Source organism: Polypterus senegalus, chromosome 6 (genome assembly GCF_016835505.1).
Source record: "Polypterus senegalus isolate Bchr_013 chromosome 6, ASM1683550v1, whole genome shotgun sequence".
Classification (NCBI taxonomy): Eukaryota; Metazoa; Chordata; class Cladistia; order Polypteriformes; family Polypteridae; genus Polypterus; species Polypterus senegalus.
This window is the reverse complement of record NC_053159.1, coordinates 116,723,114-116,748,650: the sequence shown is the minus strand read 5'-3', so window position 1 is coordinate 116,748,650 and position 25,537 is coordinate 116,723,114. Positions and strand designations below refer to the sequence as shown.

At 36.8% G+C, this 25,537-nt stretch overlaps 1 protein-coding gene across 1 annotated transcript in view; it reads right to left on the bottom strand.

Moving 5' to 3' along the window:
• mybbp1a (MYB binding protein (P160) 1a) overlaps window positions 1-25,537 on the bottom strand; it is a 44,635-nt gene that overhangs the window by 5,429 nt on the left and 13,669 nt on the right. The window contains exons 11-23 of the mRNA XM_039756890.1: window positions 24,395-24,520; window positions 24,078-24,284; window positions 23,676-23,784; window positions 23,459-23,540; window positions 23,209-23,366; window positions 18,071-18,190; window positions 17,846-17,986; window positions 17,570-17,743; window positions 15,340-15,497; window positions 12,942-13,076; window positions 8,652-8,775; window positions 8,257-8,388; window positions 7,572-7,640 (exon numbers count right to left, since the gene is read on the bottom strand). Of these exons, the coding sequence (XP_039612824.1) occupies window positions 7,572-7,640; window positions 8,257-8,388; window positions 8,652-8,775; window positions 12,942-13,076; window positions 15,340-15,497; window positions 17,570-17,743; window positions 17,846-17,986; window positions 18,071-18,190; window positions 23,209-23,366; window positions 23,459-23,540; window positions 23,676-23,784; window positions 24,078-24,284; window positions 24,395-24,520 (1,735 nt within the window). The remainder of the gene's footprint in view (window positions 1-7,571; window positions 7,641-8,256; window positions 8,389-8,651; window positions 8,776-12,941; window positions 13,077-15,339; window positions 15,498-17,569; window positions 17,744-17,845; window positions 17,987-18,070; window positions 18,191-23,208; window positions 23,367-23,458; window positions 23,541-23,675; window positions 23,785-24,077; window positions 24,285-24,394; window positions 24,521-25,537) is intronic.

Sequence of the window (25,537 nt, the reverse complement as noted above, 5' to 3'; positions counted from 1 at the left end):
TAAGAGAGCCCCACAAGAAGAAATTTCACAGAGCTATATCAGGTGATATTATGCAGGGAGATAAGCCTCCACGGAAACATCTCCCGCAAAACTTGCATGGATCTCTGCATTGTTTGAGCTGTTGTTCCATCCATTTGAAACCAGGCATCCATTTCTTCCAGTTAGAGCCGCAAAAAGTCAATGTAACGTTCTGAAGTGACGGTAACCATTGCTTCCCCACCCCTCAAAAAAGTAAGGGCCTACAATTCCAAATTCTGCAATGGTGCACCAAACTGTAACACACTTACTGTGCAGGGGTCTCTGATAAAGTTCACTAGGATTGGCTTCAGCCCGATAGCAAAAGTTTTGTGTAATTACATAGCCATTCAAATGTAAATATGCCTTGTCACTGCACATGACAAAGAGATTTTGATGAATAGCTTGCAGAATGTTCACGCACAGCTCTCTATGGCTCTCCCAGTTTGTTTCAGTGAGTTTCTGCACTACCATCATTTTGTAGGGATGGAAATTAAGGTCTTCATGCAAAATCCTCCTCAAAGACGTGTCAGAAATGCCTAAGGCGGAAGCAAGTTTGTGCACTGAACGTCTAGAAGACTGCAAAATTGATGCCCTTATAGCTTGGATGTTTTCAGGCGTTCGTACAGTCCGAGGAGGGCCTGGAGATTTTCTGTTCAATGTTATACCCGCCTGTCTAAATGTAGCCACCCACTGAAGAACTGTTTTCTGATTTGGGACGTCACTGTTAGGAGGAATGTTAAACTGCGTTCAGAAGGCACGTTGCATAGTGATGATGGATTTGTTGTTTTTGAAGAACGCTTCGACAGGGAAAGCACGGTGCGCACTGGTCCAAAGCATGTTGGCAACTGAAAATTATAAGGGATCGCTTGTCCAAAGACCCCCACCCCAACTCACTTAGCTGCCTCTACCTTGCGCAATGACCTTGAGAAATGTGGTGCATCATTTTAGCTCACCCTGTATTTATGATGAATAGCTAGGAACATGAATGTGTAAATTGCAAAAATACAGACAGTGGTAAATATTATAAGCCAATTTGCCAGTAAAAAATATACCACTTAGTCCTATAAAATTACATAACATAACATTCAAAAATCTGCTCAATGTAATTGATGCCCCAGAAACAATGGTGTTAATCCTGACAGCAGCCAGACAGGGTTCATGGCAGAACTGAAACCTGGACAAAAACATCTTTGGGGTTTGAGAGAAGAACATGCAGACATTACATAGGCACAACTGTGCTGCCACACAAAACAAATTCAAAGTAAACGTTTGCAGTTAATGTTACCTTTACTGTTACTTTCAGAGGGTCCAGAGTGGTCCACACATGTCACACACTGTTTTAAAACTATTTCGCCTCTTGACATTCTGATGCATTTTCTCCAGAAGCTTTCTGCATTATTATAATTTTACTTTTGAATATAAGGCTGCTTAAATGCCAGCTCTGAGAAGGAGGTTCATTTAATGACACAGTGACTAATGCAGTGAGTGTGCTGTTCACTTTTATGTGCATAAAATTAACATTTTACTCTACACTTTAAAAGAGCCATGTCCTCTTATCTGTTTTCACAGTTTGTTTCCTGACATCTTCATCAGCATTTGCACAGTATGAAAAACAACTAGAAAAGTGCATACAACATCTGCTTATTACCATAAACCTCATTCAGACACTCTCATTGATGATACTGAAATAATCAGTCATATTCAGATAAACATACATTTTGAAAATTAATATTGTGTCTACTCATTGAAAACCAACTCCCTCCACTGAGATCACATACGCCTACAAAATAATCATGTTAAAGAAAAGGTTCTGAAATTAAGAGCCTATCCAACATATTTTTTTCTGCTTCACAACTCATTTTCCATTATCCAGCATGTTTGTTTAAAAAACCCTGCTGGACTCTCTCAAAGCCACTCATTATCGGTTATCGCAAGCAGCATCCTAACAGCTTAATTTTTGTTCCCAGTTTGAAGGTCGGTTGGGAAGAGGGATGTGGGTTTGGGCAGAATGTGGAAGGAGTGCCACGCCAATGAGGTAAACTAGCCAGCAGTGGAGAGGAGGCCAGCCAGGAAATATCTCAACGGCCACACAATGGCAGGGTAAAAGGAAAAAGTTCCATTAAACAAACAGCTACATTCCACACATATTTCTCTGGATCTTTCATACTTCCTTCCTCAGTTTTACCGTAAAGACTGTTTTCCAATCTAGACCAACCACCTCCTTTGAGGACAATATTCTCAGGAGCAGTGGCAGGTCCCAGTGGCAATCCAAAAGTGGCCAGTAGAAGAGGGAGACTGCATTGACCTTAGGTTAAAAGGACTGAGATAATTTTACTGTTGTCTGCTTTCCTTAATGCCATTAACACCATATTTGAGCAAGGATAAGTGGGTGAGGTGCTTATAAGCTGTGCTATGTAAAGAAGAATGATACAATATATTCCAGGTCACAAATAATAAATTACCCCTGCCACTACACAATGCTGTTGTATTTCTTTACTGATAAAAGTAAGGCAAAAAACAAGTTCCCATCACAAGCCCCTTCTGATCCTTTCACTTGTCAACAAACACTTCTGTTCAAATCATAGAACTACTTAAAATGGATTTGTGGATTTCAGATTATCATTAAAACCAGCATCAAAATGTTTGAGACCAGGTGTTATTTATTAAATTTACATAACATTCTCAAATATGCGTAACCCAATTCAGAATCACAAGAAGCTACAATCTATCCCAGCAACATCAGGCACAAGGAAAGGACCTTGGATGGTGTGTTGCTCTACTACAGGGCTCACACACACACTGACAGAATTGCCAGTTAACCTAACACACTCATCTTTGGGATAAGAAAGAAAAACCTATGCAGACAAAGAGAGAACATGCAAACTCCACATAGACAGCAACCAGGCATGAAATGTGATATTGGATCTGTGAATCAGCAGCAGTATACACTTTGCAAACATGCTGCCTAATAACAATTTCAATAGGTTGTATTCATACAACGTATCTAAATATGAATATAATCTCAAGGTGAATCACAATTTATAAAAAAAAAAAATGTAAAACACAGAAGACTTTCTTAGAGCTAAATATGCTTAATTTGCAATTTAGTCAGGCAAACCTTTTCCTAACACAGAGGCACATCTGGGAGCTTTTGTAAATGCTGCTATTTAGAGTAAACTGCACACCTCAGCATTTCTGAACTGAGGATTTGCAGTAGGTACTGATACTCAATGAAAGTATAAGATAATAATACAACTTCACCTGCATATGAGAGTAAAAGTGAAATATTTAAGCAAAAAAAAAAAAATCCACATAAAGCAAATTAATACAATACAATTTATTTTTGTATAGCCCAAAATCACACAAGCAGTGCCGCAATGGGCTTTAACAGGCCCTGCCTCTTGACAACCCCCCAGCCTCGACTCTCTAAGAAGACAAGGAACAACTCCCCAAAAAAAAAAAAACCCAGTAGGGAAAAAATAGAAGAAACCTTTGCAAAATCATTGCAAAACAGTCTCATAAAAGGGTTAAACGTTCCAACAATCCATCTCCCCAGATAATCAACTGAAAGGCTTTTAACACAAGTTTTACAGCTAAAACAACAGTAATGTGCTATTTACTACTAGGGTCCTCCACAAGCCATCGACCTAAGCAAATCCACACCACACCGGAGTGCAAGCTGTACACTCTGCTTAGATAAAGGGTTATCTTTACCCTGCTCAGTCTTTGCAATTCAATTCACTGTAGAGGTGACAGCATTGTCACTTTTTATATAACAGGCTCAAAAGAAGAAAAGGTACACATTTTACCCTTGAAATATCTCCCTTTGGGAACAGTTTTGAGTGTAAATGTAACAATATTTAGTCCATGTCCATCACAAACTGTTCTTGGTGTGATGAAGTCACAACAGATCAAACTGGGAAACATGTCCACTCAATTAGGGGGAAAAGCCTGATACTCTTGGGGCTTTTATTCTGCTTAACACTAACATCACCTCAGTTCTTCTAATAGGCGCAAGCTGCACTCTCTTACAACATAATGTGCCCAAGAGCGATTATTTTGCAGTACAACAGACCTCTAGTCTACCAGCTGATTTTCACATAATACAGTCTGTAATTAGGGGATGCCTGTTCTGGTCTGATTTAAGCACTCCACTTGAATTGTGCTGTTAAACAAGTGGTATTAAAGCCAAAACGTTTTTCTAATAGACAGCTTGCTTGGCTATGTTTAAATACAAATTAAAATGTATGATCTGCACTAATGACAAAGAAGCATTCAGACAATGAATGACAGAGATGACTCCAAAACCCATTAAGATTTCAACTTGTAAGCCCTCTGTACATGTGGCCATATGTACAGCTATGTGTTTAATATCAGATTACCCAGACTTCAGCTATAGTCTCCTATGAATGCCGTTTTACAGATTTTACACATTGCCCACAGAATTGCTAAACTAAGCCAATCCACACTTCTCATGGTCCTCAAAAATATTAAAGAAATACTCCACCCTATAATAATAAGCAATGTTTAAATGTCACTTACTCCACATGCATTGTAATGACGGCTGAGAAAAAAATTTAATTTCATGCCTTCATGCAAAATGAGTGAAAATTGTTTATGACATAATGGGACAGTGAAGGTGACCAGTTCTGTCCAACGACAAACAATGTGATAAACAGCCAAGGATAACATTTTTGAATTTCTAATGTAACTTGTGTCACATAATCCATATGTTTGCTAACCATTTGTATGGTCACAATATGCAAAATGTGCGCTTTTTTTGATAAAATTTCATTAACTATTAACAGTTGTATTTGAATTGAAGACAGGGCTCTTGACTAATGAGTGATGAAGAGAGGTGAATCTTCAAGTCAAGCGTACTGTATAGTGGGAAAGACATCCTTCTAGTTGACATTTAATGCAGTGTTTTCAAGAATTAACTGTTAATATGTTGACCAAAAACGCACACATTTTGCATGTTCTAACCATATGAATGGAAAAAGGAGGTGTGGATTATGTGACATGAGTTAAGTGAGAATCATTTTTTTCCACTGACTTTTTCACATTGTCATTAAACAGAACCGGTCACTATTACAGTCCTATTAAGTCATAAATATTTTTCTCTTGTTCTGCATGAAAACATAAGATTAAGCATTTTTTCAGTCATCACTATAAACCACATAGAGTAAGTAACATTTAAACAAAATATCCTTTTTTGGTGGAGTATTCTTTAATCACCACAAAGTTTGAGGGATGCAACACATGCTTGTCAAACATATTGCTTACCCATTTAGTCAGTCAGTCAGTCAGTCATTGTCCAACCCGCTATATCCTAACACAGGGTCACGGGGGGTCTGCTGGAGTGAATCCCAGCCAACACAGGGCACAAGGCAGGAACAAACCCAGGCAGGGCGCCAGCCCACCGCAGGGCACACAGACACACACACCCACACACCAAGCACACACTAGGGACAATTTAGGATCGCCAATGCACCTAACCTGCATGTCTTTGGAATGTGGGAGGCAACCAGAGCACCCGGGGGAAACCCACACAGGCACAAGAACATGCAAACCCAGGTCTTCTAACTGCGAGGCAGCAGTGCTACCACTGCGCCTCCGGGTCGCCCTACCCATTTAGTGGAATAAATAAAAAAATAAAATTAAAAAAAAAAACATGTCAAGAGAAAAAAAAAACGGTTTGCTAAATATCTATAGCCAACCACCCTATTAGCTGTTACACACGAATAAGCCAATACAGAGTCAAACAGAGCTGATGTCTGCCACTGTAGCACCAACAGGCTCAAAAGAGGACCCAGCTATCGATGAGGTGCTGCTCCTAATTTGGGTACTCACAAATGTAGCAAAGCATGTTTACAATAAAGTCAGAAAATTAAATCTTCCCAACAATTTGCTTTTGGAAGGAAACCCACGCCAGCATATGCTAACTCTAAAGATTTACAGTTTTTAATTAAAGCAGGACCCAAGAGCTACAGAGCAAACAGTGCTACCTGTTGTGCTAGGGTTACTCATAAATAAGTTTAACAATATTAAGACAGATGACAATTTTACTCTCCAAACTAGCTATTTCTTTTCCATACAGTATACTGGGAGCCCATGCAATGAAAGTACTGGTGCCCCATTCCCTTTGTGTGTTAGTGATTCATCATTTCTTTTACTTTTCTTCTTCTAACCTCTGAATTTTAGAAGTACAATAAATTACATATTGAGCTCGATATTGTGTTTGTCATATTTTCACATATTTGAGCATTTAGCTTTAATTTTCATTTGAATTTAAAACAATTTCACTCACATACTAAGTATTAAAGCTGTGCCACAGTATAAGGTCTGGTATTCATATCAAATCGTTTCATGCTATATGTCATTGCTAACAACAGAAATATCAATGGGTAACTAACTGGCCCCCTTGATCTGGAGAGGCAATGCCTTCCCAACTATACTAATCCTAACCCTGTAATTTCCTGATTTCACTCACTGTCTAGTGTTCGTAACCTTAGTTGAGGATGAGGTTTAGACTGACCAGTAAATTAAAGCATTAACCATTACATTTAGAAAATAATTAATAAATCATTGGAATTGAGTCTTAAAAACAATTTCAGATATAATATTTTCTTTTTTAACTGTTAGCTGTGAAACATATAGCACAAACGTTTAATAATTCTGTTTTAGGTTGAATTAAATTAAATATACTATAACTTATAACTAGTAAAAAGTTATATATTACTAGTTGGAACACACATGATTGTTTTTTGATCCTAAAATTCACTTATTTTACTTTACAGTTTAGATTCAAGAGCATTCTAGGTGGTTTGTGTGTATATCTGACTATCATAAATGTCTGCACACAGTATAAATTGCTTGCATGATTCTAGTTTAAGTTACCACTATTAGAAACTCATTTTCACTATCTTAAAATGAACAGTGTGTATCTGTAAAAATTTCTTGGGAGAGACCTTCATTTAAAGAGAACATCTGACATTACTTATGCAAACACTGACTCCTAGAGGTTCTCAGTGGTACTTTAGACTACATGAGTACTACAATTTGTCTTGTATGCTAAATAATATTACATAGCTTTGTTAAAATTCCCCAGTCACTTTTCGAATTGGAGGTGAAAAAAGTAACATTACATTAAAGAAATTAGACTAACATGGGACCATGCAAAATTTATAAATATAAATTAAATATAATTTTTTACATGTAGTTCCTTATAATCCAAGATGCAATGATGCCATCAAGCATCCAAGAACTTGAAACATAAGCAACGGCATGACCATTATCTTTAAACAATCAGAACAAAAATAGCTTTTAAAATCAAAGCCCAAATGAGACAAGCTTGACAACTACTGATGTGATAAAGACAAAAAAAACACTTAATGGAATAAAAGGGAAAATAAAAACTCTTTGGAGTCCATTGGACCGGTCTGTAAAATACATAGTGACTCAAATGGCAGATTTGTCCTTAGGCTTATGAAAGGCTGCAATAAGGTGCTTATCCAAAAATCACCCAAAACAGATGTATAAAGGTTCTTTACCTGCTGGTGTGACCGTACCCCTTCTGTGATATACTTCATAGTTGTATCTAGTAGAGCACCACTGATAATCTGTACAAATTAGCAGAAATGGGTTATGGTTCAGTATACAAAACTGCAAAAAAAAGCTCATCTGATTAGTTAATTGCTTAGTTGTCCCAATTTTACAATCAGGTATTTTTCAAAATAAGTCAAGATTTCTGCATCAATTGCATTACTTTGTAATTAATAGGAAATCCTCACAACCTTCTGCAGGAAGAACTACTTCCTAGCTTCAGTCTTATGTGCAGTTATGCACCCCAAGTGTAAGAATTTCTATTTAAGTGTATTAAAGATATTTATTAGTAATAATACCTGAGAAATCTGTTTTTTATGCATTATTGAATTTTGAAGATCTGAGTGTGGTACCCATGCATATTTAACTGCTCAATACTAAAGAGGATATGTTTGTCAGAGCAGAAAATGCTCCATAGTCTAGTTATGCACTTGATTATTCTATTCTGAAAAACCTCTAGAGTTGCTATATTTATTTACTGTAGTAGCGTAATGACCGTAGTCTCCCTTGCACCTGCACATCAGTCATTTAGATGTGGTCATAAAGATTCCTTTATCTCACTTGTAAATAAACAGTCACATGGAGCTAATGTGAAACAGGAGCCAGAGAGAAGTACCATACTCTAGCACTCACTGGAAAGCGGATAAAGAGGTCCATGAACATGTTGCCAGTGAAGACGCTTTTCCTCTTAGTCATGAAGTGTTTCAGTGCATCACTAAACAAAGTCAAAACTCGCGTGAGGTCCAGGCAGCCAAGATCCTTGGCCTAAAAAACACAAAGTACAAACACTTAAAATGACATTTCATCAATTCACAATAGTCTCTGTTACATGCATCAGATGGACTAATCAATGCCATCAATACATTACCAGTCATAGAGCTCTGGATCTAAGAGAGGAGGTATGCTGTTATGGCAATGCAAATGAACAGTCTGAAGAGAGCTGGAGTTTCTTTCTTACACTGGAAATTCCTAAAATCAGGGTGTTAATTGTATGGGGTAAAGGTAACAGAAAGAAATCTTTTTAATACCTGCTTTGATGGTGTTACTTCCACTTTAACCTCTGTATGCTTCTTCTTGCATTTCCCAACAGCAGGCGTGGCAGAATCTTCACAAAGCCCTCCTTTTAGCACACGCACCAGATATAGCACAGCACTGCGGCCGAGAGAGAAAGAGGAGAGGGTATAATCCTATTTTCTTAAAAATTGGACACCTATACTTAGAGTTGACTGAAAAAGTAATACACAAGAAAGAAAAAAAAAACAAAAGCAGATATCCCTTCAAAAGGCACTGCTTAACTGAGTCTCAAGAAAATCTATGATCAAAATGTCCCACTGTAAGTCATTATGTATATTGTGGTGACCTAATTGATTCAGTTTTTCTAGTTGAATAATAAAATAAGGAACAAATACTGGTAAACTCTTCTAAATCATCTGTAATTCCAACATTAATTTGACAAAATATATTAATGAAAAAAAAATACAAAAGTAGTGGACACCATCAGACTATTGTTAACAAGATGTTTGGGGAACCAAGAGAGATTTCGAAGAATTTCTTAAAATGATTTATTAATCATTTTATGCAGTTAGAAAAGCTAAAGAAACCAGTTTTTGAAATTGTGGGCCTCAGCAATCAACAGTCAAGGACAATGTACAAATGGAAGGAAAAAAAAAATCTGCATCATTACAATGGTTCAATAGAGGATGTATCCAACAACACTCATTGTGAAAGACTGGACAACATTTCTTGCAGTTACAAAGAACCCCAGTCTAACAGCTATGGTTTTTGGGACCTTACTTTTATTGGCTTCTGTCAGTGTTTATGAGTTTAACACAAATGCACAGAAGTATATCCAACAAGAGATTGTTTCAGGTTGGCCAGCCCAGAAGCGTTTCAGACATCAACAGCAAAAATGTTGTTTTGCTTGATTAAGCTGAATTGGAAAATTCAGCCATAAACTTAAAAATTCCATTTGGGGGAAAAAATTAATTTTCAACACAAATGCCTCACACAACCATTAAACATGGCAGTGCAATCATAATGGTTTGTGGTTATTTTGCAGTCTCATGACCTGAAAGTAATTCTTCATTGTACAAACTTCTACATTGTCTTCATTTGTGACCTGGTGATTAAATTAAGTGTGTGTCACAAGTCACAACACACAGGTAAATCAGAAAGGCCAAAGCAGAAAAAAGAAGTTAACTTTTGTAATCCATCCATCCATTTATTATCTAACCCGCTATATCCTAACTACAGGGTCACGGGGGTCTGCTGGTGCCAATCCCAGCCAACACAGGGTGCAAGGCAGGAAACAAACCCCGGGCAGGACGCCAACCCACCACAGACTTTTGGAATCAAGGAATCTAAATTCTGACATTAACCACAATGTAAAGTTCTGCAATGGCTGAAAAACAGTTCATGAAAGTCGAACCAGAAATATCAAATGGCTTTGAAAAGTGTAATGAGTTAAAACATCAGCAAGCAAATGTGTGGCACAGGTTAAGAAACATTTTGCTAAAGTCACATCCCTAATGAACAGACTCTTGAGGGTATACATATTTTCAGCAACAAAGTCAGTGACTGTTGGAACAATGTGTTAAATGAAGATATAACAAAGTACAGTACATTGTTTATGCGCCTTTATAGCTTTATCAGGTTTGTAGATCACTCTAAAGGGCTCACAAGCATTTTCTCAAGCATTTCTGGCCACACCACAAGAGTGACAGAAACATCCGGGAGTGACAGTAAGGACTTATAAAGACTTAAATAAAGCCAGGCTCTTAATCTTACGTTGCATACAGAGATGTCCTATCAAAGACTCAGGGTGCTTAAGAAAATCCATGAAACAATTAAATGTCAGTGTTTTCCATTGGGCTTCACCAATGTGTTCTGAAGCAGGTAATTCCAAGAAAAGAGTTTTGGAATTCTACTGGACATGTATGAGAAGTAGGCAGAACATGTTCACCTGTCTTATGTGTATACTACGGTCTTGTGTCATTGTGTTCCGAGTACTTAATGTAATTTTTAATATTATAAGTAAAAGTGAGAATAGAAAAGTAAAAGACCTGAACAATATTCATACATGTATTTTTAGAATCTGCATATTCCAGACTTAGGGTTTTAAAAGCCAGGCACAAAGCACATAAACATTCAATTACCCTGAGACAACTTACAATCACCAATTAACCTACCATGCCAGAAACACCTACATCATTTTTTTTTTAACAGCATTGGTCCATTAAATAACAATTTCAAAATTTCATAACACAGATTCTATAAGTGTCTTAAGTTGTATGGTTAGGATATGATATTCCCATTTGCTGACTGGGACATTCACCCAATTACTATTCTGATGATGGTGATAATGAGAAGTCAAGCTAAATGACACCTTTTATTGGCTAAGTAACAAGATTACAATTAGGCAAGCTTCCAAGGCAACTTGGGCCACTTCTTCAGGACTGAGTTGTCTCAAAAGCTTGCATATTGTAATCTTATTAGTTAGCCAATAAAAGGTGTCATTTTGTTTGACTTCTCATTACATCCATAATGGCTAGCACGGCACAACACCTACTACTATAGATGATGTTGGTAGAAAATGTTAGCACATTGAAGAATCCTACATCAGTGCTCAAATGAGTTGAGGTCTAGCAACTAAGATCAGGGCCAAATATTTATTTTGTTATCATGCTTATCAAACCATTGATTCAATGACCATGTATGCAATATAAAGTAGACAGGGTCACTGTCATCCTGAATGGTTTTGTAATGCTTTACCACAGGATGAACATTATCACTAAAATTGTTTTGCCATTTTTGGTATTTGTCTTGTCCTCTGAGGGAATCGGTGGATCTATATCACACCTGTAAAATGGACCTTGCACAATAATGCGTTCCTTGAATCATTTCAGCAGCAAGTGTATTTTAAGCAGAACGTTAGGTGTATGCACTGTGTACTGACAATAATATCCTTCACTAAGAAGTCCTGAATGAACTGTTCACGATTAAAGTTCCTGCTCCAGACATAGCGCGACATGCAGTCAAGTTATCCATAGTTTCTTGCCATCTTTTCCTTGCAGTTAATGCACAGATATCACGATCAAGAACTTTATTCTTTCACTCAGTTATTCCTGCCTGAAGATGTCTTTTTCCTTGAACTTCCAGTTTAGCAAAACTTAGCTACTATTTCTTATGAAATACAAGCAAGATTATTACTCTCAAGTCATTGAAGCTCTTCCTGAACATTTCCAAATAATCTTCTCTCTCACCCCTAAAACCATGTCTTTGAGCCATGGCAGTGAATATAATTAGCGACTGGGTCTGTCCAGCCTTTTTTGCTGCGTCTGGCACAAGATGCCTCGAGTCTGTGCAGGGAACAATGAAATCACAAGACTATCAATACATTCTGGAACAAAACATAATGCCCAATGTCAGAAAGCTCTGTTTCAGCTGCAGGTCATGGACCCTCCAACAAGATAATGATTCAAAACACAAAGCTAAAGCACCCAAGAATGGCTAGGAACAAAACATTGGAAAAATTCTAAAGTGGCCTTCGATGGGCTTGATATCTTTGACAACATTTTGCTGTAAACATTTCAAAACACACTAAGTGCCTGGAAATAAGTGATATGGTAAAAATTTTCACAGGCACAATATTCAAGCTGTATTTGATCATATTAATCAGCATGAATTCAAATTTGAAGCTGATGCTGTTGACCAATTTATTGATAACACAAACTCAGATGTACTATGTACAGCATATGAAAAGTACAGAAATTTTGAAAATAATGCATTTTATTAAATTACTTCTAATAAATCTGGTCATAGAATTAATTGCATATACATAAAGTTTAAAAAACAAATAGTGAGACAATAACAGAAAATAATAACACAGAAAAATTGTCACTGACTCATTAAAACCAAATATCTCTTGAACAATCTCAAGGTATTACACCCTTTTAAATAAAACAAATCATCCTGAAGAACACCATACTGCAGTGTCATTTTTGTAACCCATCTTGGTAGACAGTGCAAACTCAAATTTCTATTGGAAAAAAACAGACTATAGAAATACACGGTTTTAACAAGCAGTATGAATGCAAGTTAAGTTTTTGTTGAAATTCTCTGGCTAATAGGTAAGGGGTAAGTAGAACTGTGACCAAACAGAGAATGGCTAATTATTTATAACATTCTAAAAGTACCAAATTAACTTCTGGAGAATAGTTATTGTAAGACTTAAACCAACCCAATAGGACAAAATAAGCTAGGATTGAATTTCACTATCAAACCAACCCCAAATATAACAACATGAACCAAGTTCAAACCTGAAATAATAAGCAGCAACAAAAGATTCCTTGAGCTTCTGAGCCCTGGTCAGAAGCCTTTCCATGAGGCCATGTAGCTCCTCTTTCATGGCAGACACATTTTTGCAATATCGTTTGGCTCTACACAGTTTTTTCCTGAGAAGAAATTGAAAGAGAAATAAATAGATGTATGTATAAAGTTAAAACTCACTGCTTTAGGAGCTCTTTTTGCAGAAAACATAAGTCAAAACTAATATACAAGTAAGTTAAGGGATGGCCGCTATGTATCAAATGTCAAATGATTACCAGTATTATGGAAGATGTGCCAAAGAGCTTAGCCTCAATGAAAACCAGTACACACAATAACTCAAAATGACCATAATTTAGTATATTCTATTTCAGCCCAACTGAATTTGAATAACAGTGCCATCTAGCATCCGAGATTTGGAGCAGCATAAATGTCATATCATGAGACTTGCTTCTCATTACAATTCACTCCATCCATAGTGCCAATTGTCTTCTTTTACCCAGGTGCAAGCCCAGATACGTGTTTCATTTTCTACTACAACTGAGGAAAGAGAATTCTTTATACAGAGATTCCGAAATATTCAAAACTGACAGACTGGGAATGCATCTGCAGTAGATCATTACTCCATGTGCTACTTGAAGTAGGAAGACACCCAATAAACCACACACAAAATATCTTATATTTAAAAATCTCAGTGCATTGACCAGCTCGATCTGCTGGACTTAAATCCATGATAAGCCTTCTTTCAGCCCTGGTGTCAGATGTATAAAACTTGCATAAGCACAAAAAGGGGCTTGAAATGTGCATATGCAGCTTTCCACACAAACATCATGGTTTATAAAAGAAAACTTGACAGAAGAACATCTGTATATTTATGGCAACTCTAACCCATTCATATACAGCATTTCAGTGAAACTGGGAAATAACTCCCTTGATGATTAAACAAGGAAATGCACCCAAATCAGGTAAATGATGAGTTATGTGTTTTATAGTGGAAGTTACCAAGCCATTATTATAATGTGAGTTGACGTGGCAAACATACTACACCTCAGAAGTGCTAATTATGATGTACAGATTATATTTTGGTTCCCTTTCAAAAGGGTCAGTGCTGCGTATTTGGACTGAAGTACATTTTTGGTTTTCCATCAGATTACATAGCCTACCTGTTGTCACTTCTCAGGGAACTGGTCAACTGGTCAGAATTATCTTAGACAAGCTTCACTTCCTTATGCTTGCCGTGCTGGAAGTAATTAACCAACCAGTGAGGCACTATATCCAATTTCTGAGTGTTGCTGGTGTACATGTATAATATGTAAACATCTAACATATTTTTGCCAACATTACAAAGGCAATTATCAGGAGTATATGGATCTCCTAACATAAACGGAGCACTTTACTACACCCATAGTGAGAATGAAGCTGCTTTTGTTAACTGTAAGCAGTTACATTCCATTAAACACAAGCCATCTGTGATGCTAAAATGTGACTGACAAAAAACATGACTCAGTGGCATGGGTCAAACCGTGATTCATTTATTTTGTGGCAAAGCAGCTTTGGCTGCCATGATGGTACCGTATGTGATGGCCGGCTTGTCTTTCATATTGGATAAGATTAGATAATCGTTTATTAATCCCAGTTCACAAGCATACAGCAGCAGAAACATAAGAACAAGGATACAGACTCAGGACAAATAATATAGCCAATCAATTGATATGTAAAAATTAACAAATAAATAAATGTATATTGTTCAGATATTTCAAAATTATATTTCAAAATAAACTTAACGAGTGCCCTAGGAGGAAGCACCGAAATACCTGATAGCAGTGAGCAGAAAAGACCCCTAGAGGCACTTTTTAGTGCATATGGCCTGTACTATTCAATGTAACAGCTAACATGTTATTACATGTGCCAGGTAATAGCAGCTACGCACCTACTGTAGATGCTGGTGCCTTACACCTTTCCTTGAAACCAGAATGCAGAAGAGAGGAAATACAAGACCACACATGACCATGCATGGTCAGTTGCGGAGTGCAGCCAGGTACTCTTGAATGTAGGTTGCATAGTCTTGAGGGAGGCTGCTCTGCTAGCCAATGAAGTTATGAATGGTTGCTTCAGGGTGGCAACCAGGCAAAGTTCAAGGCACATTCACATACACACATTTACAAGATGATTGTGATTTATAAAGGTAAAGTATATAGAAATGTGTGTACACTAGGTTTTATAAATCAAAAGTTTTGGAATTTTAATGTTCCTATTTTTTGGAGCTTGTAAGTGAGAAAGGTTGCAAAATTGGGGTTGTAGAAAGAAGGGACCTCTGTACTGTAAACTGCATATAATCCACGTCCCTTTTTCCCTGAAAAATCCAACAACACAGACAAAGTAAAAACAAACCTGAAAATGTCTGCAGTCTTGCGGAGAAAATCCTGTTCCTGCTTGCCTGACTCTGAGTTCATGCTGTATTCAATAACACTCAGCAAAGGCTCAATAATACCAAACACTAATGGACTTTCCTGCTGCTTCATCAAAAAGATTTCAATGAGATCCAGCACCTGTCAGATAGACCAAATAAGAACTATGAAGAGGAAACCAACATTCATAATAATTAGGATTGTCTAACGATTAAGGTTTTTAAGTATGATGAATAGCAAAATGGCACACACTTAATCGTCTTTCATATAAAAATCATTGATACGTGAAGACGGTGTGTAAGATTGTCAGACCTCACTGAATAATGTCTCTAAGCTCTGCATCTTCAATTATGTTTAGAGGTCTGAAGTTTGATGAAATCGGTTTTCCAAAAAAATAGTGGTATTTAATGTTTTATATTTAGTTTCATTCATGGACATAGGTCAAGTTGTACATTTAAGAAATGCAGTCTGCTGTAGATTTTGCTGCCTAAGTTTTTAAACAGCAGCATCATGCATGTTTTGCTCTTCTTTTGTACTTCTGTGATATGTAAGTTTGTCTGCACAAAGATTACAGGTATTGATAGTTTTGTTGTTTAAACTTACAAATTAAAAGCAATCATTAAAAATATTATTATTCTCAGCCATTACTAAAAGAACAGATTAGATCAGGGACTCCCAAACTTTAGGTCAAGGCCCCATAAAATGTTATACCATGTAGTCAGGGTGCCCACTAATATAATGCCAAGGTGGCTAAGTAGAGAGCGATCCTGGATCTCAGTTACTGCTAACAGTAGTGACACTAAATGATTTTGTGGAATATTAGCGGTATTAACAAAGTAAATGCAGGCTTTTGACACATATGGGAATAAATGTCACACAGTATCTCCAGGCCAGGCATTTTCAACCTTTTTTCTTGGTGCAGTGCTAACTAGGCTTAACTAAAAGTGAGAATTCTTAACTCCCACCCACCCCTAATATTGCATTTGGAGATTTTAATGAGGTTACAGAAAGTGTTTCATATGGTTGTATATTTCTCTTAGTTTTTCTTATGCACATCAAATATTTTTTTTAATTACAGTAGTTGTTTTTAATGTAAGAACAGTAGCATAGTTTGATAAGTAATAAAAATCAGAAATGCTAAATGTTCCGTATTTTTAATTAACAAAAATTATATAGTTACATATGAATTCAGAGTTTTAAAAAAATCAATAACTACAACAGAAAAATAACTCCAATTACATATACATCCAGACCAAAAAAACAGGAAAACCGTTCAAAGTCAGTTATGAAGATTGTGTATCTTTGTTTTATACAGTCCTTACAGTTAATGAAGGGTTCCAGTTCTGATAACATTAAGCACAATTCAGCTTCTAACTTCAACCTATTCCTGTATTTATTTGGAAAGGAACATTATTATTAATAATTTTAAAATTTAATTCTTGACACATGTATTTTATTATTAATAATTGTTAAAAGTCATCCTTATTTTTCACTTAATTCTATTCTGCCTAACTCTGCCAGGCTTACAGCAGAAGCACCATGAGACTGAGGCACAGCCGAGTGTGGAGACGAGGGCTTGGCTTCTTCATCCTCCCTCTACAAACATAATGCAATGCTTTGTATACTACATACAATTTCTGTGGAGAAAGACATTAGGATGTTTGAAATAGTTTCTGTATATCATTGCATGTTTCAGAGACCAGTGGGGTTGGGGTTATTTTGGCCACCTTGGAGAACCCTGTACTGAAGCAGGCAAGCTTGTTGAAAAGTGGATGTATACATCAACTACTGGTTAATATACAAGTAATCTGTGCTTCAAGTGTTTACCTGTATGTTTATTTAAAACATAGGCAATGAAAACACAACTTTTAAAAATTGGAATTGATTTTTTTTTTTTTTAAATAGTGCCAACCCTCCTGGGACCATAGTCCCCAATGTGAAAATCATTGGCTTAGAAAGCAAGGGGTGTTGATTAACACTATTAAGGAAAAATAACACGTTATACCAATGAAAATGAATTGCATGTGTTAACTTTGACAGCCCCCATGATAATATGGTGCATCAACAAACAAGCCTGTCTGTAGTGGTTGAGTAGGGTTAGTTACAAATCAAATATTAAATAACATACATAAAGAGCATACAATACACTAAAGAGAAAGACAATGATAAACTGAAACATCTAGTGCCAACAGTTCATTGATCTTTGCTATTACCTTAATTTTGAAGTCTCTGACCAAAGTGTTTTCCTTGCGCATCCTTTCTTTCTCATCTTTTTTAGCCTGCAGACGCTTCTTCTGTTCAGAAAACAAGGCTGAGATTCTTTCATCCAGTTGCATCATAGCTTCATCACTGACCTCCTCCTCGTCGCTCTTGTCCTCTTCTGTTGCCTACAGTAAAATAATCAGTAATTATTATATTAAACAAACAGTGAGAAGGAACTGGTAACTCTTGTGTGCGACATGAAGAAACAGTGGGGATCATAAACTGACCAGAGCACTTTGACCCATGAGGACATTCATCAGTTCCAAGCGCAAATTCTCGTCCACCTCACCCTCCTCTTCAGACAGAGCATCGTCTTCATCCTCATCACTGTCAGAGTCATCTTCTGAAGAGGTGCTTTTATTTTCACTCTGTCAAAAACAGGAAACAGTCAGTGGAAAAAGACATAAAAATAATAATTAAAAAAAAAACATAAAAATAACCTTGTAACTTACATGCTCATCCTCTTCTTCCCCTTTATGCTTAGCAGACTTCTTCTTTATTGAATGTTTCTCATCCACCACAACCACAGCACTCTCCTCCTCATCATCATTAATGTTTTCAGGCTGCAGCAACTGAAATCAACACATTTTGATTGAGTGCTTCAATTAACGTATTTGTTGTTGTCACTCTGGTATCTCCAGGAAGGATACCTCCCTTAATATTTTTTCCAATCTGCTTGCACCAAATAAAAAAGTGGAAAATATCATTATTTTATGTGGCTTTTGTTTTTTTTATCCTATTGCCAGAAAACTATATTTGAAGAATTTGCTTTCAAACTTGGCAATTATCACATGCAACTAGTACTATATGCAATTTCTTTCCCCAAGCTGGATTCATTTCAGAACATTTTCAATAAAGATCCATAATATATCAGCCTTAGCACCGATACTGGCTGATAACAGTCAGGTTCTACCGGTGTTTGGTGTGTTTTTATAAATTTTCCATGGCCCCCATATTCTGTAATTATTAAGAATGATTATTTTCTGTTTTGATATTTATTTTTCTTGTTCATTCCATTAAAATTTTATGATGTCACTTTTCCTGGTATTAGTGCTTTATATTTGCTTGGTTACTGTCAAAGACAAATAAAATACTTTCCTCGATAAATAAAACAAATAACTGTGGGTTTCCCACTTTGAATTTTGATTTGTACTGTTTATTAGAGTTTGCCAGAATGTTTTATTCTTACATGTTTAACATTTCTGGTTCCTGAGTTTGTAACAGTTAACTTCCACCACTAAATCAATTTACTGGAATTCCAGCTTTGTAATGGAGAAGTGCATTCAGTGATTGCAGTAACAAATTAAAAACACAACATCAGATATACACAGAATTTTCCTTCTGTATAACACATGTTTTAAGATGTTCAAAATATCCTGAATCTGATGGCTTGATATACTTCTATTGAAAATTATTATCATCACATCTGGACGAAGCTGAATATAGTGAAAAACATTCACAGTATGTGCACTTTGATATTCTTGTGGCACAAGAAAAACCCCTGACTAAACAAATCAAACAGACAGGAAGGTTGTCTTAATCTGTTAGTAAAGCAAATATAAAACATAAGCAAGGAGACAATGGCTGCTACCAGCTCTTTGTTCAGCCATGAAAAGTGAAAAACACACTCTATAACTCCAGTAGTGATGGAGCTGTGGCTGCTCTTTGTAGTACAAAAAAAGCACAGTTCCGGCTGTTGGTGATAAAGTGGCATTACTGACAATAAAGCTGAACTCCTTCTTTTTTTTTTTTTTACACCAAAATAATGCTTTATAATTGTTCTGCTATTTTAGGTGAGCACTTAATTAAACTGGCATAATAAAATCACTCAGACATTTAACCTTATGGTTTGATCCTGCCACTGTACTTTTAAGTTACTTTACAAGCAGATTTGTTAAAGATTGTGTTGGTTTAATATTCAGGCTCACTAGCTGATTAATACTTTCATTGTTATGTAAAATTAGTGATGGTTTATGTTACGGTTATTCCTTTTTCAGGATCAGATTTTACTGTGTAAATAATACAACATAACTGAATTTTTATAATTACGAATTTTGTCTCCATTAGCAGCTACAGTTGAACTGTTTCATGTTTCTTACACATAAATAATGACAGTAGAGCTGACAGCTGATGACATGCAGTTAGATACAGAGTGCACATTATATATGAAACAATAATAAGCTTGTCTTCAGACAATTATTGGACTATCATAGGTCTTAATTGCTTTTCCAATTATAAGTCACTTTTACGAATAAAGAGTAGTAAAATAGCTTTGAAATTATTATAATAATAAATGTAGGCAATGTCTTCAATAAAGAAAAAATGTAATCTTATAACTTTTGTGTTGGAAGATCACTGCAGTAAAATAAAAACACTTTAGTTTTTGAAAATCCTGCTTCTCCAGAAGTGGAAATGAAAGCATTTCAGTTAAAGGCCAAATTTGACAATTTTTCCATCGATTTTCAGTTATAATCTTTATTTAGATAATCTTAACGAGTCACAGGCAGACGGCAGCATGCTCCCATGATGTCAGTTAGATAATATGACATGGCCACTAACTCACTCCAACTGGTCCACAACTCGCTCAGACAAAATCAAACAGGTATGATTTAATCTTTTGTTGCAGGGTTGGGCTTGTGTGCGTAAGAGCTGACAACCAATGAATACTCATCCAGAAGTACAGTTCATATAATGCAGCAACAAGGAATAAGGAACTTGGTGTTTTGTACCTAAATTAACAGAACAGAATCTTGTCTGTCTGATATCTCATGTTTTACATGCCATGAGAGAATGAAAAAAAGGAAAAAAAAGTAAGAGACTGCAGATGACCTCAGCATAGCTGTTATTCTTTCACACAACACCAGGTCCATTAGGCAGCACATTATTGGCTGTCGCAAAAAGGGTGAGCACGACTGTGCTGGAAAACGGGCAGGTGACATGTCCAACAAATTTTAGTCATGTAGGCAACAAGATCAAAGACAACAGTCAACCATCTGACATACCCAGCGAAAAGAAGTAGCTTAATGTGACATTAGCTTAGCAGCAAAAGAATTTTTGGATTGATGTTAATGTTATTTCAGTGACATCCCACAATTTGTCTCATTTATAAGCAAAGATTTAGTTTGATTCTGAATGTTCAACAATTGATTTGGGAAAATGAGTCGTGGCTGTCTGGCCTGTGAAAGCTGTGTTGTTATTCTGTTTATTGCTGCAGTTTTTTAATTTTAATCTTCATTGCATTTTATACCAAATGGAGTTCTAAAAGTGATAATGCACTGTTCCTAGATGCTATGACTTCATTGTTGAAATCAAATTACAGACAAAATCAAAAACTTTGTGGGTTTCATTTTTGATTAGTTGTATTTCCATAACAAAGCACTCCGTAGGACTTTCACTAGAATGTTCATGAAGAGGTACAAGCTACACCTATGGAGATGTGCTATTGAAAAATTAAATATTAGTTCTGTCTTCAAATATCTTCAATCTTTTCCATTCTGTATTTAAACAAAACTAGCTGTAACCTGTGGCTATGCCCACATAGTAATGAAACAGAAAAAACTTCAAAAATCAATAGACGTTGGCACTATATCTGATCGTGTTCAGCTCTGACTGGAGAGCGTTCCCCGTGTGGGGAGAAAAGCACATGGCTGTGATATCTCTGGCAATCAGCAGCTACCCTGTAAAACACATGGAGCTCTGATCTCTCTCTCTCAAAAATGTCAAACGTTACTCCTTAACAATCTGTAGATGATAATGTCTGTTGAACAAACAGGTATCGTTAGCTAAGTGGAGGCAAGGTGCACTGCAATACGTGGCGAGAGAGAGGTAGACTGACTCGAACAGAGGTTGGCGAGTGAATGAGGAAGGCCCTGCCCCCCTGCTCTTGACCCACCACCACTCTCTTGGATTTGCATAAATACATTGGTACCACAAGCAAACTATGGTACTTACCGCGACGACAGAAGTTGCAAAATCAACCTAAAAGTTCAAGCAAACTATAGAAAACAACCAGATTTAAAACCGTTAAGTAATTCTCTCATGAAAAGCGGACAGAACACACTTGGACCACGAAATTTTTAAAACCGTCTCTTAGCGAGCACCTATGGACCAAGGGTAACCTACATTTCAAATTTCAAGTCCCAAGCCATGATGAGTTAGTCAGTGGTATTTGGCTTTTAGATTACAGATCCCACAGAGATTTTTTCATTCTAACTCTGCACTTTCTTCAGTACCCTGCAAATATGCCACGACAGCACCAGCTACATAGACTGCATACCATCATTTGTGCAACAAAAGTAGAATATACAGGTGAACCTGACAATTTCAAAACAGTTTCTATCCAAGTTTGTGAATAATGCGTGATTTAAATGACATTATAAAAGGACACATATGTATCTGTCAATTTCTCAATCTTTGGTTGGAAATATGACAAAACTAAAACTGTACAGTAAACAAAAATCCTAACACATTTATCCTTAAACACAACCTTTGAGAAACAACTGTAACACACATGTGCATAGGAGACAGTTAAAGGGCTTAACTGAGGGTAAGACACCAAGTCGGGGGTTGATGAAGTGCACTAATGTCTTTGCTCCTTTTTCTACAGATCATCAGAAGGGAAACCCAGCTAAACCTCAATCAGCTTCTGCATCCCCTACAGACCTCACTTCTGTCAGTTCTCTCATGGACCCGCATCTTCCTGCCCACTGCCTATAAAAGTCCAACCACCTCACCTTTCCTTTAGTCCCATTTTGGACTCAGTCATATGTGACTACTCTGGTGCTGTTCATTGTTGTGATAAACCTCAGTTTCAATAAATGGGGTGGATCCCCAAACCTTTTTTAATGTTTTTGTCTCCTTTCTTACACAATGCATGATCGCTTTGCCTCCTAGGAACTGAGGAACAACAGCTACCTCTAAGTCTATGGCTGCGTAAATGTCCCAAATAATACTTGTTTTTTGTATACATGAAGCATTTAAATGTCCTCTAAATATCATTTATAATATCTGATTACATATTTGAAAAGCCCATTGTTATCTGCTAGATGAATTCATGTTATTGTTTCAGAATGAATATTAATGTGAGGAAGCAGATGTAAGCTAAGAATGTAAAATTGATGGAGTTTGGTTTGCATTCTTAAACATTCAGAACCATTCAAAATAGCTGCCATAAACCACACATCCCAAAGCAATATAATAAAGTTATTTGAAACTGTAATATTTAGGTATCACAGCCAGAATGCAGCACTGAAGCCACCTGACCCAAAAGAATAAATACATTGCCATGTGACAGCCATGTCCAAAAATGTCTAAATGACTAAATGTCGCAATCTGCATCTCTGTGCAGTACAAATATCAACAATACTTGCATGCAAACCTCTACAAGCAAACTCTGACTTACCCATTTTAACTACATAAAAATTAGCTTCACTCTAAATGGAGCTGGTATAGGTTAATACACAAGTGTCAGATCTATATTCAAAAACTGATTCTTTTCAAAGATGTCAAGGACCACTGGACAAAACAAACAATGAAAATAGAATCTCTTTAAACAGTTCTGGTTCTAGGTATCCTAAACATTCTTACTTACTTGTAGGATTGAGTTCAAAGACCTCTGCGTAACATGTGGACAAATATGCTTAAAGACCACATTGGCAACATTTCTCATAAGTCGACTGGGCTGAGACAACAGAGACAGTAGGATATCCACCAAAACATCAACCCACTGTGGCTCAGAGTCCTCTTTCGCTAGAATCAAAGTCAAAATAGTAAGGGTGATGGTTTCCTCAAGTGTAAGAACCTCCCATCTCACCTGCCAAATATTTATATCTGCTTATTACCTGACTTCTTCTGTTTTTTCTGTTGTGACTTAGCCAGGCAGTTGTGGAGATCCTCCAACAAGTCCAGGCTCTCTTCTGGGGCCTAAGCAATGAAACACTTCCATCATTATCTAGATTTCAACTCAGAAAAAGACATCTCACAAGTTTCTTGCTAGAGCACATAACTCAAGCATCATATTTGTACAATGTAACAAAAGAGGAAGAAAATAATCATTACCTTGAACAAATTTATGCCTAATAGCAAGAAAAGTTGTTGGAATGCCATTGTCTCTGCACTGTGAGTCTTGTTTCCCTTCTTACGAAGATCTTCTACAGATTCCAGTACCCTATTAATTATACACAAGCTGTCTGAAATCAATGTTGGACACTCTTGACAGAAAAAAATGCAAGAACATCATGCTAGAAATAAAAAACACAACATTTCAAAAAAAATATATATAAGAAAAAGAAACAACGAAGGACGCGCACAATTTACTGAAAGGTTGCACAGAAAATGTTGTAGCAGACATGAAAATGGTGACACTTGATAAACTGCCCATATGTTGGTTACTCTGTTTAAAACTTCCCACCCAGCACTATTCAGTATGGAGTGCTGGGACAGCCATCCTTGTTATCTCACCTATTCCAAGCACTTCTCTGTTCCTCAGTGAAAGGCCGGACTTGATGGACTTGCACACTTGCATTCAGTAAACTATTAGCATACTGGACAAGGCAAGAAATCCACAAGGAGCCATTAGAGGTGATACCATGGATATGTCTCTCATTCATGCTGGCTGCCTCAGGGGATTCACCTATTACAGGTAGATGACTGAGCTGCAGTAGATGTCTATCAGAGAGCAGAAAAGAACAACTGAAAATACACACGACAGAAACTCCCAGGTCATTTTAGACTACATACTTCAGGTGTCTATGCAAACAGCCAGACAAAACACTCACCCAAAGAAAGAGCTGCCAATCACATTCCGCGTGGAATCATCTAGTGGCACTGACAGTTGAGACTGTGTCTCTGGAATCTTGCTGGTAGGTTTCTTGGTATCAAAGAATGAATGAAAAAAAATAAACCTTGAAAAGAAATAAAAGATTCAAAGTGGGAACATGTTTAGGAAAACATAGGAAGCATACAGTACATAGGCAACACAATGTTGTTAGCATGATTGCTGTTGTATAAGTGGGCCACAATATTATATAGAGTGTCTACATAGTATTGTACTGGCCTATTTAACATTGTATTAAAAAAAGTACTGGATTGAAAACAATGCTATAAAAGGGGCCTGGGTCTGCTTAAAAGAAGAATAAAGCAGGGTACACTTCCACTGTAAATAGTAATTCCATATAGTAATTCCATATTCAGAAGTTTTGCATTGACAAATGCATTCACTAAGAATCTATTTTATAGAAAAAAAATCTGTGTAGGTATATATACAGTGGTGTGAAAAACTATTTGCCCCCTTCCTGATTTCTTATTCTTTTGCATGTTTGTCACACAAAATGTTTCTGATCATCAAACACATTTAACCATTAATCAAATATAACACAAGTAAACACAAAATGCAGTTTTTAAATGATGGTTTTTATTATTTAGGGAGAAAAAATCCAAACCTACATGGCCCTGTGTGAAAAAGTAATTGCCCCTGAACCTAATAACTGGTTGGGCCACCCTTAGCAGCAATAACTGCAATCAAGCGTGCTGTGAGATTTTGCAATGAGTCTTTTACAGCGCTCTGGAGGAATTTTGGCCCACTCATCTTTGCAGAATTGTTGTAATTCAGCTTTATTTGAGGGTTTTCTAGCATGAACCACCTTTTTAAGGTCATGCCATAGCATCTCAATTGGATTTAGGTCAGGACTTTGACTAGGCCACTCCAAAGACTTCATTTTGTTTTTCTTCAGCCATTCAGAGGTGGATTTGCTGGTGTGTTTTGGGTCATTGTCCTGTTGCAGCAACCAAGATCGCTTCAGCTTGAGTTGACGAACAGATGGCCGGACATTCTCCTTCAGGATTTTTTGGTAGACAGTAGAATTCATGGTTCCATCTATCACAGCAAGCCTTCCAGGTCCTGAAGCAGCAAAACAACCCCA